The sequence below is a fragment of the Bos javanicus genome, chromosome 22, assembly GCF_032452875.1.
Source record: "Bos javanicus breed banteng chromosome 22, ARS-OSU_banteng_1.0, whole genome shotgun sequence".
In the NCBI taxonomy this organism is placed as follows: Eukaryota; Metazoa; Chordata; class Mammalia; order Artiodactyla; family Bovidae; genus Bos; species Bos javanicus.
The window spans coordinates 10,990,401-11,003,151 of NC_083889.1; the positions used below are offsets into that span (position 1 = coordinate 10,990,401).

Consider the following 12,751-nt stretch of genomic DNA (forward strand, 5'->3'; position numbering starts at 1 on the left):
GACTTTCAAAGGATGTCTTTGCTTTACCCCTGTGTCTGGAGCCACACTTAAAGGAAGGTTCTGACTCAGGAAACCCCCAGTGCACTTCCGCTTTTGTGTGACCAGAATCTGGTCAGAGTCCTGTCTCCTGGCCTCACTGTATGAGAGACAAAACCCCAAAGGGTTGTGGTCTTCACTGGTTGGCATCCTTTGTCAGGTGCATGTACGAAATCACCAATACACGTGCAGTTCTGTTGCTAGTAGAGACATGTGCGTGCACGCTCAGTCACTGAAGTTGTGTCCGACTCTTTGTGAGCCCATGGACTGTAGCCCGTTGGGCTCCTCTGTCCATGGAATTGTCCAGACAAGAATACAGGTGTGGATTGCCATGCTCTTCTCCAGGGGATCTTCCCCAACCGGGGATTGCACCCGCGTCTCTTACGTCTGCTGCATCGGCAGGCGGGTTCCTTACCACTAGCACCACGTGTATCCCCACATTTCCAGGTTGTTGGGAGAGCTCTGATCTGGGAACACGCACCCCAAAGCGTGTCATTGCCCTATCCAAGTTTTATTGTGTTAACTGAGCATGTGAAGTGTTTATATGTCAAAACTTAGATAGGAAACTTCACGTACGGGGATTTCTGATTGAACACTGATGAAGATGCCAAGTTAAATAGTCCATTGGAATGAAACAAATAGTTCCCCTGGGACTCAGCCAGAGAGAACAGCCAGGAACTTCGGTCTTCATGGCCTTGCCTGGGTCTTAGCGGTTTCTCTTATGAAAGTCAAGATAGGGATATTGGCAAGGCCACTGAATTGGTGACCATCAGCTGGTTTCTGCCCCCACCTCCATGATTCTGAAACTTCCCCATGCTCTTCTCCCTTGGGAAGGGGCCAGTGGGAGTGGGTGGAAGTGGCATTGACACGTGACTGAGGAGGGACTTCTGAGTCCTGTCCCAGGCCGAGTTGCAGGAAATGGACCAAAGTACCCTCCACCTCTCTCAAACTCCCCTGGGTTAATTGCCAAAAAACAGCAAAAGAAAATGCTTGTTCATGTCTGTAAAACCAGAGCCCTTTTACTTGAAAACATTTATTTTAAAAGGATAGCTTTTTTTTTTAAATTAAAAACAGAGGTCACAGCCCTTGGAAAGGACACAGCCTACAAAAATTTTCATTTGGTCTGCATGGTATGTTTATTTATTATTTTTTAATATGAATTAGTTGTCAGCATTTTAAAAATAGGCAATTCAAATAAAATTTTAGAGCTTCAGTTTCTCTTAAAGGATGAGACAGGTGGCCTTTTCTGGGTCAGTCAGGAGTTGACTTCCCCTGGGTGGAAGTTGCTCCTTTCACTGGGCCCAGGGACTCTGATCTGCTGCAGTCCCCACCACTCTCTGTTGTTTCTTAGACAAATGGGCTGAGCGTCACTTGTCACCCGCCAGCATGCCTGTGCTGTCATTTGCTTTTCTCTTTACTCCTATTATATCACCTGTCTGGATCCCATCGGCTTTTGCGTTTGAGACCCCTGATTTAAAATAACAGGTCCTGAGTCAGAGAAAGACAGATATCGCATTATATCATGTATAGGTGGAGTCTAAAAGAAGTGATGCAAATGAACTTATTTACAAAGTAGAAACAGACTCACAGACTTAGAAAACAAACTTACGGTTCCTGGAGGGGGAGGCGGAGGGGGGTAAATTAGGAGTTTGAGATTAACATATGCACACCACTATATATCAAATAGATAATCGACAAGGACCTGCGGTATATACAGCACAGAGAACTGTATTCAGTGTCTTGTAATGCCCTGTAATGGGAAAGAATCTGAATAATCCATCACTGAGTCACTTTGCGGTCCACCTGAAACTAAACACTGTATGTCAACTATAACCTCGATTTAAAAAATGGTAAAAAAATAAATAAATAACAGGTACTGGATAGAGCTATGGTTAAGCCAGTATAACCTGGCTGTATTCCCTCATTCATCACATAATCTTATGAGTTGTACGTTCTTCTGTTACTTCAGCTCACACCTTCCTAGCCAGTCTTCAGTTCTGCCCAGGACTGGGTGAGCGTAATCTGTTTCTCATGTAACAGTTTATTTTCATGCCTGCCTTCTGTTGTGAAATTCCATATTCCTAACTTGCTTGGCCTTGTCAAATGTCTGATATATGAGGCACTTTTATTATGGCTATTACCTATGTCTGCAGGCTTAGCTTGCATTTGTAAAAGCAGAGCCTCATGCTCCAGGGATTGGTTCATTTGTTTCCCCTTTGGTGGGGCTCCAAGTCGGTGGCATGGGTCTCCCATTGACTGGGGTCCCCACACGGCTGCCGGGAGGGGTTGGGATCCACTGTTGCCCGGGCGTTCTTGCTTCCCGGGCAGCACAACTGGTGCAGCCTCTGTGGGGCTCAGGAGCAGATGCTTGTCAGGCTGAGGGGCTGGAGGGAGGGGGGGGCCCCGTGTGTGAGGGCGGACACTGAACGCTTTGTCGCAACTCGACTTGGTTGCAGATGGGCTCTTACTTCGGCTCCTCCTTATGCGCAGTTGACCTGAACACTGACGGCCTCTCCGACCTGTTGGTGGGGGCCCCCATGTTTTCTGAGATCAGGGACGAAGGGCAGGTCACCGTCTACATCAACAAAGGAAATGTGAGTACAGAGCTGGGCAACGTGTGGACGGGGTGAGGGAAAGAGACATTGGCCTGAGGAGTAGTGACTGAGACCCATCACCCAGAGGAGGTGAACAGACCTGCTTCCTACCTTCAGAAAGCTCCGTGTTTCATCTATGGCAAGTTATATGCAGTGTGATGACTGCAGACATACAGGGGCCCAGAAATATCCAGATGCTAGCACTGAGTGCTCCTCGTGTACCAGGAGCTGTTTCTCTTGCTTCCTGTGAATGATCTCAATGACATATGCACATGGTATCACGGGGTCCCCATTTTTCAGGTGAAAAACTGAGGCTCAGATAGGTTAAGTCACCTGCCCCAAATCACACAGGTAAAAAGCAGTGGGGCTGAGATTTGAAATGTAGGCAAACTGACTTTGGGGTTAGCATGTCTCATCTCTAGGTTATGCCACCTCCCTGGGAGTATGTACACAGAGAAACCTTCTCAGGGGACATGATGGCTGGAAGGAACCTTGAAGAAGAATAGGAGTTAGACAGACAGGTGGGAGTGGGCTGGGAGCTGGGCCACGTAGATTGAGGTGTCAGGCAGTGGGACCACAGTTCAGCATGGTGGGACTTGGAGGGGGGCTTAGGTGAGGACCAGCACTGGCCACAGGCTGTAGTCACGACGTCCCTTAATCTGCAGAACTGGGAAAAGAACATGGGTGGGTCAGAAAGATGTCTCTGCAGCACAGGGGAGGCTGGGTGGGGGCAGAAGCTGAGGGACTACAGTGTACCCGTGGGAGCAAGAAACCAAAGAGAAAGCAGAATCTTTTCAGGATCTAGAAGAAAGAGTATTCAACACGAGGGAAATGGTTCAATGAACAAATCCTGTGACCACCAGCCTTTTCGCTAACTTGAGAAAATGCTTACGAGATAATCAGTGGCAAAGCAGAATAAAAACCGCATATACAATCAACCTTTAAAAATATACAAAATACATAAAGTTAGTAACAGATCTCTCTGGGTGGTGATGCTTGGGTATTTAGTTTTATCTTTATACAAATAGTGAGAATGTAATTCTTTCATAATCAAAAAAGTTAGTAAAAGTGTACTTATAAGCTGTGACTAAGATGTTAAGTTAGTTAAGTAATCCTCATTGGGAGGGGGTGGTGGTATTTAGCTATAGCTAGGTGGGCAGATGCCAGAAAGAAAGGGAAGTGATTTAGAGAGGAGCCAGGGGATGTTAGAGCCTTGGACTTTCTTGGATGTTTGCAAGCTCTTTGGAGAGATGCCTCCTGGTACCTGTTGCAATGGCACCTGCTTCTATACTGACCTTCCAGGAAGGGAGACGGGGCAGGAAGGGGAGAAGGGAGGCAGTCATTATGGAGATGAGAGCAGTCAGCATTCAGTGGCTGCCAGCCACCGTGTTTGCAGGAGACTGACTCAGTGTTTGCACGGGTGTGAACTTGTCAGACCATAAGGTGGCCAGCCCAACAGCCCCAGGGCATGGGATCTATGAGCAGGATCACTGCCCAGACCTTCTGCAGGCACATGGCACCCACACAACCTATGGTCAACCAATGTTCCTTAATGCCTTGGGATTACCAGAGTACCAGGGTATGCTTATTTCTGTTGAACTTCATCCTATGTGATGAAAGGTTTCAGGCAGTGTGGAGCAGTGGGAAAAAATGGTGACTTGCCCTTGAATGTTGGTGTTCCCACTTACACACACAGCCTGTGTGATGGGGACAAATAGCTTGAAATCAGTGGCTCAGTTTGCTCATCTATGAGCAGTCATAAGGTCTTCCATATACAGTCACTGTGTGATTTAAATGAGGATGGGAAGATACAGTGCCTGGTACATGCCAGAAATCAGTGTTTCTCCTCTTTACCATGCTGATGGGAGGAAATCAGCGCATTGTGTTGTGGGGTGGGGGTTTCACTGGCTTAAGAAATCATCACATATTTATTTTTTGAAAGGTGTTTGTATATAATGGAAAAAAAGATTTAGTCATAATGAAAGCTTTGGGATGGCTTGTGGGTGTACCGTGGCTCTGAGTGCCTCTATGCAGGAGCAGGGTTAGACGTTCTTGTGCCTCAAAACGTTAGATTGTGTGTTAACACGCTGATGGTCACATGTCAACGATTTGGGGGCAGAGTGGGTGTGGCCCTGACTGCCACCATCACCACTGACCCTGCCCTCCGTTGGTTGGTGTTTGCTCAAGAAACACAAACCAGATATGAAAATGGGCATGGTTTTGTGTCCTGTTACCACCGTTTTCACCCCTTAACCAAGAACTACTGGCTGTCAGTTTTTCTGAACCACAAGTCCCTCTGTCAAGATCACTAATACATGCATCCTGCAAAACAGCTTTATAAATTTGTAGCAAAGGCACAGGAGATCAGAAATGAAAATATGTATTCGTTTAAAACAACTTTGGGGATACTTTGGGGAGAGGAGACCGTGAGGACAGGCAGGTAGGCAGGTAAATAGGTTGGTGGAGAGTGTTAGGACAGGGAGAGGTTTAGTCACTGGCCAACAGTGTGTCTCCTTCCCTCTAAAATGTGTCTCAAGTGATCAGAGACCCCGATGGTGCCCACGTGGAAGGGGCTCCTTTCACCCGTGGGTCGGGGGGACGTTTGGGTTCCTGGGATTCTGCCCAGGTGTTTCCTGTCCATGGGTGTGCGACGGGGGAGGGCAGCATTCCCAGCTCTGTTTTTTCATTCTTTTTTTGGTTGTTCGGTTTGTTTTTGTTTTGTTTTCCGTTTTCCCTCCATCCTGTTTCCCAGGGAGTCCTGGAGGAGCAGCTGACCCTGAGCGGAGACGGTGCCTACAATGCACACTTTGGGGAGAGCATCGCCAGCCTGGGCGACCTGGATGATGATGGGTTCCCAGGTCAGTGAGCTGGCTTCGGTCCTCTTACTTGCCCTGGTGTGGGCGCTCCAGGCCTACCCGCCCGAGGGAAGGCCTGTCCACACACTCGAGGCAGAAAATACCTGTGAGACCATGTTTTCCATGTAGACACAGGGCTAAGCCCTGACTCTGATGGAGTTTTGCTTCTGTGAAATCCCTCCTCGTCAGCTCAGTGCATAGGGGCTTCTGTGGCGGCCAAGTCTGAACCAGCTTCCTCTCGCCACAAACCCTTCTTGCTTCTGAGCTTCTGATGCTCCATGATGCTCTGAGAGCACGCCGGACTGACTGAAGGTGTGAGTTTTGGGAGGGGTGGAGGTGTGTATGCACGACCTCTGGTTCTGTTTGGCCTGAAGTTCTGTTTTGGTCTGTTCAGTATGTCCTCCCATCGCTGTATGTGCCGGGTTCAGACACCAGGACTGGTGGCGGCCACGTCACTGGTGGGGAGGGCTGAGGTGGAAGGTGGAACATGGGCCTCAGGCTGGGCATCCAGGCTCCTTTGAATCCGTAATTCCACTGGCCGTAGAGGGCTCCATTCAGATATTGGGGACCTCTGCTTGAGGTTGGGTGGGTGATGCCCCTCACCCTTGACTTCCCGTCTACAGGCACATGACTTTTGTTAGAAGCAAATTGAAGAAAGGGAGAAAGATCTCAGCCTTGTCCCAGGAGTTGTCAGTTTGTGAGAGTAACACAGAGTTTTTTTGTTCTTTTTTTTTTTTTATAAAATGAATACTGTTTTATATAATTCCTTTACCCAAGGATAGAGTTGACTTTCTCAGCTATGCAGTAACCATTGTCTATGGAACTCTCTTCTCTGATGGACAGAGATTAGGGTGGGTGGTTGATATTCACATTCTTTTATTGCACAAGTTAATAATTTATCCTGTGAAGATGAGGTAGAAATTTTTCTGGTACTAAACTCTTCTCAGCTTCTATAATTTTCTTTCTACTTTTTTTTTTCTGCTGCTAAGAGATTGTGTGCCTAGTTAATGCCTGAACAAGTAACAATCAAGAACTCTCTAGACATCCTGTGGGAATTAGAGAATCCATTCTAACATTATTCCACATGGTTTTTCTAACCTAGAACTGCTTTTCTTCCCCCAGATGTGGCCATTGGCGCACCCAAGGAGGATGACTTTTCGGGAGCAGTGTACATCTATCACGGTGATGCCAGGGGGATGGTCCCTCAGTATTCCATGGTAATTGGCGTGAGAATGTCTTGGTCGCTGTTCATACATTCATTCTACAGATGCACACAACATCCAGCATTGCTCCTGCCTTCACCTTCACCCCCTCCAGTGAAGGATGCAAACCACTGATACTGCTTCTTAAATCTGAACATATTTATAGACTCCCACATTTGCTCATATCTAGGGAGGCATTCTGCCTATAGAAGATAATATCCAAATTCTTAGCCAGAGTTAGAGTGGTTTATGGAATAAGAGGAGGCTTGCCTTTTCTGGTTACTGTTTTGTCAACCATCTATGCTGAGCCAACGGATTATCCTGTAAAATATGACCTAGAATGACAATGGTCTGTGGAGGAGGGACCTGAAAGCTGTTCACGGGGCTGTTGCCACAAAACTGGCATTAAAACTATCAAAGCCCTGGCCTCGTTCCCCTGGACTTGGGAACGTGGAAGTGGTGAGTTCTGTTTTTTTGCTTGAAGTTCAATCTTGCTGATCGTGTCAAGCCTAGCTCCTGGGAAAAAAGGAAGTCCCTTTCTGGACAGAAGCATGATCAGGATGTTTGTGGATGTCTGTGTGTGGAGTGGCACAGGCCTGGGTTCTTCTAGCGAGTCAGCAACAGAAAGGGACTGAGTGCACGTCAAGAAACTTCCAATCAGCCCATACTGATTTACTGAACGTTTATTACTGTCTCGCCCTCTTCTACTCAAGCTGACACTTCTCGTCACCAAGAAACTTGCCTCATATCTTGAATATCAGGAAGGAAACCAAACTCTGAACTGAGTCCTCTTCTTATAAAGTGTTCTATACAATGAAATAGGAAGTATTGAAACCTGTCCATGTATGGAAGTCTCTAGGTAGGAAAAGACTTTACAAGTTGATTTTAAGGGGTAGTACCTACATGTTAAGTTCAGTGTATACATTCCTAATTGTGCTTCCTGCAGCAGATAAGAGTCAGCTGATTGAGGGTCAAGGGCTGGTTGGTTGGCTGCCAGTTGAGCCCAGGTTCCCTCTTCTGGGCCCCCTGCTTGGTTCTGTGATTCCAGCAGGAGGCAGGTGCCGAGGGAGGTGCTGGTGAGAGCAGGGATGCTTCCTGAGTGTCTGCTCTGCTGTCTTACCTTCAGTCCTCATCACAGCCGTGTGACATGGGCACCTTTGTCATCCACCTTTCCTATATGAGGTGACTCTAGCCCAGGGAGGGGAATTGACCTGCCCATCGTCACCAGCTAGGAAGTAGCAACTTGGCCACTGAGACTTTGCCAGTTTAACTCCCAACCCTCTTATTGCAACCACTACCCTCAACTCCACATCAGAAAAAGGAACACTGAGGGGAGCTCCGTTGGAAAACAGAATTAGGGAAGCTTATTTTGCTGGGAGGCATATTTACTCCGAGGGGCCTTCATCTACATGGACCATGCTCCGTGCATTAGAAACAAGTAAGTCTGAGTCTTTGTGACCCCATGGACTGTAGCGTACCAGGCTCCTCTGTCCATGGAATTTTCCAGGCAAGCATACTGGAGTGGGTTGCCATTTCCTTCTCCAGGGGATCTTCCTGACCCAGGGATCGAACCAGGGTCTCCTGCGTTGCAGGCAGATGCTTTACCGTCTGAGCCAGCAATGATTAGGGTGAGAAATGAGTAATAGTGGGAATAAACTCCTAGGGGATTCAGCCGATGCAGCAGGAGGCAGAGGGCTCCGGGGGAAATGTGGGGGCCACATCCGTCCCCAGGGGCTGCTCTACTGTGGGTCAGGGGGCTCTGTTCCCACTGTCACAAGCTGAAAGTCATCCAGGGAGTAGGCATCCTTGGGCAACCATTGAGGTCACTCTCCACGCTTCCTCCTGGAAGCTTGTTGCCGGACCTGGGAAGCTAATTGCACAGAGAGGCGATTACAAGTTGAGAGACCCCGCTTCCCCTCCTCCTGCGGCCCTCCTGTGTTTTGTGGTGTTGCTGGGAGGGATCCCTGCAGACAACTGAAGTATACATTTTGTGGTCAGCGCGGATTGTCTTTATAGGAAGCAGGGATCAGCAGCTGGATCCGTCCTGCCTTTGTCAGCACGCAGCCTGGCTCGTTAGCTCTAACAAAGAGAAGTGGTTTGGGGCTCTTTAAAAAAAAAAAAGAAAAGGAGCAACCAGTGATTACACGTTTCCAAGCTCCTAATGTATATGTGATAAGTTTCGTGATTTTAAAAGAAGAAAAAAAAATCCTTTAATGCCAGATTGTCCAGGGCCCAGGCTTGGACAGAGCGGGCATTGTGTGGGTGAACTAGAGGAGGAAATCAGAAACAAGTCTGGGCAAGGGGATTGCTTTTCTTTGGCCCAGATTGGTATTATTTCTGCTGGATACATTGTAAGATCAGGGTCTGAAGTTCTTCCATATTACTCTGTAACTCATTCCTCTTCCTTGAGTTTACCATGAAAAGTGTTGATTTTAAGATCCTCCCGTGCCTTTCTCAACTTGAGAGCCCCCCGGGCATGTCCCCGCGGCCCCTGTGATCTCTGTCCTGCCATCAGGACACCGCATGTAAAGCTGATGAAGCGGAGGTTTCCCAAGGCTCCTGGTTTTCATTTAGAGTTATTAGCACCAAGCGGACTTATCTTCCTGGCTTTATGGCATAATGGCCTGCAGATGTCTGTGGGATAACTTAAGCCTGCATCGCCACCCCCAAAAGGACCACCCCTTCACTCTTCCCCACTTGTCCCAGCCACAGCATATCTCAGAAATGCAAACTCAGGGCAAGCTGCTGCTCACATCTTTGGACCTCAGAGCAAGATGCTCCACTTCAAAATGTGGCTTTTAGGAAACACACAGACGCACATCCATGTTTGTTTAGACAGAGCCACAGGGGAACGTAGGGCTCTGTCTGTTAGCGAGATATTTTTCTTCAGTGTTTCCTGCAGTGCTCTGATTTTTACTTTAAGGCTTGCACACTTCCTGTTGGATGGTTTCACTGAGGTGGCAGGAGGAGGGTTATTTGCAATTATTGGCTGCTGGGGAAGTCCCTGCTATCTCATATGTAGGTCCTTTAGAAACCCGCACCCCCACCATACTTGTGACTTCTTTGCAGGCAAGAAAGTCCCACGTGAGCCCTGGGTATGTATATACCTGGGTTTGACATGGAGGCTGCTGTGTGGCATGAATACAAAGCATTTCTCTTACCATCCACAATGAGGGCCTTGGGAGGGAAGCCTCACCAGGGAGACTGTTTAGAGAAAGGGAAGAAGTAACAGGTCAGATCCCAGAACATGGCACTTTCGTGATTCGAAAAGTTTGGCATCTTTGTGTGGAGCTGTGCCACACGAGTGTGGGTGTATGACAAAGGCTGGGTGTACAATAAATATTCTTGAACCAATACAGCACGTGCTATGTTAGCACAGGTTGGGCTTGACGACGAAGAAGAGATAAGTACAGATGCTGCTATGGCCTGCTGGCAGAAGAGCTGTCAGTGCTGAATGGTTGGTTGAAGGCTGCCTTTCAGGGCAGCTTCAGCTGATTTTTTTTTTTTTTTTTTCCGAATTTCCTTCAGTTTACAAAAGATTCGGGACCATGGAATTTTAGATGTACTAGGTAGAGCTGTTTCGTCCTGCCTGTGATTCTCAGGAGCCTGCACATCCTCTGGTTGGCTTGATGGAGAGGTGGTTTCCACGTGGTCGTCTTTTCTAGGTGGATGTGTTGGGACTGGGCTCGCGTGTATACCTTAGGAGTGTTCCATGTTTAGTACATGTTTAGGTAGAGAGATGTGAGGAGAATGGGTTCTGAGGATTCCAGCCAGCTAGACCTGTATAAAAACAAAACAGAACTTCCCGTAGAAACGGCAGTTGACCTTAATCCATTTGGAGCTTCATTCAATACGTCAAAACACTAACACATTCACCTAGGCAGTTTGTTCACTAGCACCGAGCTGAGAAAAAGTTGTAAATGGTGACATTTGACTCAGGCAAGTACTAATAAAGGAGTGTGAGGTCTTCAACTGCCTGCTAAAGCCCCCGATCAAATTCAGACAACAATTTTTTTTTTCTTTGACCAACTTCAAGACCAAGTGACCGAGAGAAGCTGGGCTAAAGCAGTCACGGGTTCTCATTTGTGACCGTGCTCCTTCCGGTGGCTCAAGCTCCCTATTATCTGTTGCAGAAGTTGTCGGGGCGGAAGATAAGTCCGGTGCTGCGGATGTTTGGTCAGTCCATATCGGGAGGCATTGACATGGATGGAAATAGTTATCCTGGTAAGCTATTTTTCTTGAAAGACACATGAGATAAGCCAAGATAACCAGTCTGGTAAGTGTGGTCCCATCTATTTAGGCTTAGAAAAATTCACACAAGTACAACAGCGTGTTTTGCTTGGTGTTTGCTTTTTAAGATGAAAGTAGTGTTAAAATTAATTTTTTTTTTTCAGTTTTAAAATGATCTGCTCTGAAGGGTTTAAGCACCAGGAGGGTGGATTTTTGTAGTGATTTCCGTGGCAGCAAGTCTTTCTCATGAAGACAAAAAGCCCTCTCCACATTTAGAATATAAGGAGTGAAACCTCATGTTTTCCGTAATATTTGAGCATATTTTGAGGTGTCTTCCTCTTGACAGGGGAGAAGGAGCAACCCCCACCCCACCCCCCAAACACACACACAAGACAAGTATTGAAAGAAACACTTGGAGCAGGAAGAAAACCATGTTCTTTCCCTGACACAGAAAACAGACCTTTGCCGTTCAAGGCTGGCTGGCTTGTCTTCGGGGTTAATTAATGCCTTGTGGTGGTTGAGGCTAATTGAGTTAAAACGTACGATTTCACACCCCAGTCCTCAGTCATATCTGGTTTAGGTGAAATTGACTGGGCAATGGAATAGTGGACCCTTTGCTGTTTGAAGGGGATGAAGTAGGCAGGGTGAGGAAGCAAAGAGAAGACATGAAAAAAAATCCCAAATCATCGTGGAATTCAGAAAAAAAGTCCCTGAAACTGTAGGTCATCGTGCTAGCTTGAGAAAATGTTTCTTTCCATTTAAAATGCCTCAGAAGGATCTGTGGAAATGAATGAAGTTCTGTACAGAGTACTGAATTTCAGAGTTTCCCATAGACAGGAGTTTTGATCATCCTTGTAAATCTGCAGAGCCAGAAGGAGTGGGAACAGAAAAGGGTCAGTTTTGAGGTCTGTTTCCCTCATAGCTTACTTGGTAAAGAATCCACCTGCAATGCAGGAGACCTGAGTTTGATCTCTGGGTTGGAAAGATCCCCTGGAGAAGGGAAAGGCTATCCACTCCAGTATTCTGGCCTGGAGAATTCCATGGACTGTATAGTCCTGGGGTCTCAAAGGGTCAGACACGACTGAGCGCCTTTCACTTTCACTTCTTCACTTTTCCCTGTAGACCATCCTAAGTCTTTACGTTTGAGAAAGCAGTTCTTATTCTGGGCAATTTGGGCTGTCCCTAAACAATACTGTCCATTGGTTTAGCAGTACTGTCCATTGCTTCCCTGTGCGATGTGCATTATAAAGTTACCCCCATAGGTAGTTAGAGATACAGGTGTCTCCCCCTTTTACAGACAAGGATGCTGAGCCTCAGAAAACTTAGGGTGCCAGAGACCACATTGTAGTGCAAATGAGGGCTCAGGCTGCTCCTCTATATTTGCACAGTGAGCAGGTGTGGTCACACTTCACAACACACGTGGATTTCTTACCTTGCAGTTTTTCATAAGAGAAATGGCAAGTGCATCAGATTCTTTTATGTTCAAATATCCAGGCAATTAAAAAAAGACTGTTAGAAAATAGCAAAATTAACATGCACACCCAAGGGCAGGGATTTTAGCAGTCCTGCAGTCCATGGATACGCTCTTTGTTTTTCCTAATTGAGGGCATTTGTAGATGGAGGGATTCAGACGCTTTTGGGTTAAGATGCTTGGTTTTGTAAGTGGTCATGGGGAGCAGGGCTGAAGGGTTTTATTATACTTGAGGGGAGAAAAGGCAGAGAACTGTTGCATAAATGAACAGTTCCTAAATTAAAATTATTTAGGAATAAACATTACCAACTAACACTTGTCTTGATTTATAGTTGGCCAAGTATTTTCATGAGTTTTCTTATT

At 46.9% G+C, this 12,751-nt stretch overlaps 1 protein-coding gene across 1 annotated transcript in view; it reads left to right on the plus strand.

The window, feature by feature from the left end:
• Positions 1 to 12,751, plus strand: part of ITGA9 (integrin subunit alpha 9) — a 364,229-nt gene that overhangs the window by 61,982 nt on the left and 289,496 nt on the right. The window contains exons 9-12 of the mRNA XM_061395904.1: positions 2,493 to 2,630; positions 5,383 to 5,488; positions 6,608 to 6,702; positions 10,821 to 10,911. Of these exons, the coding sequence (XP_061251888.1) occupies positions 2,493 to 2,630; positions 5,383 to 5,488; positions 6,608 to 6,702; positions 10,821 to 10,911 (430 nt within the window). The remainder of the gene's footprint in view (positions 1 to 2,492; positions 2,631 to 5,382; positions 5,489 to 6,607; positions 6,703 to 10,820; positions 10,912 to 12,751) is intronic.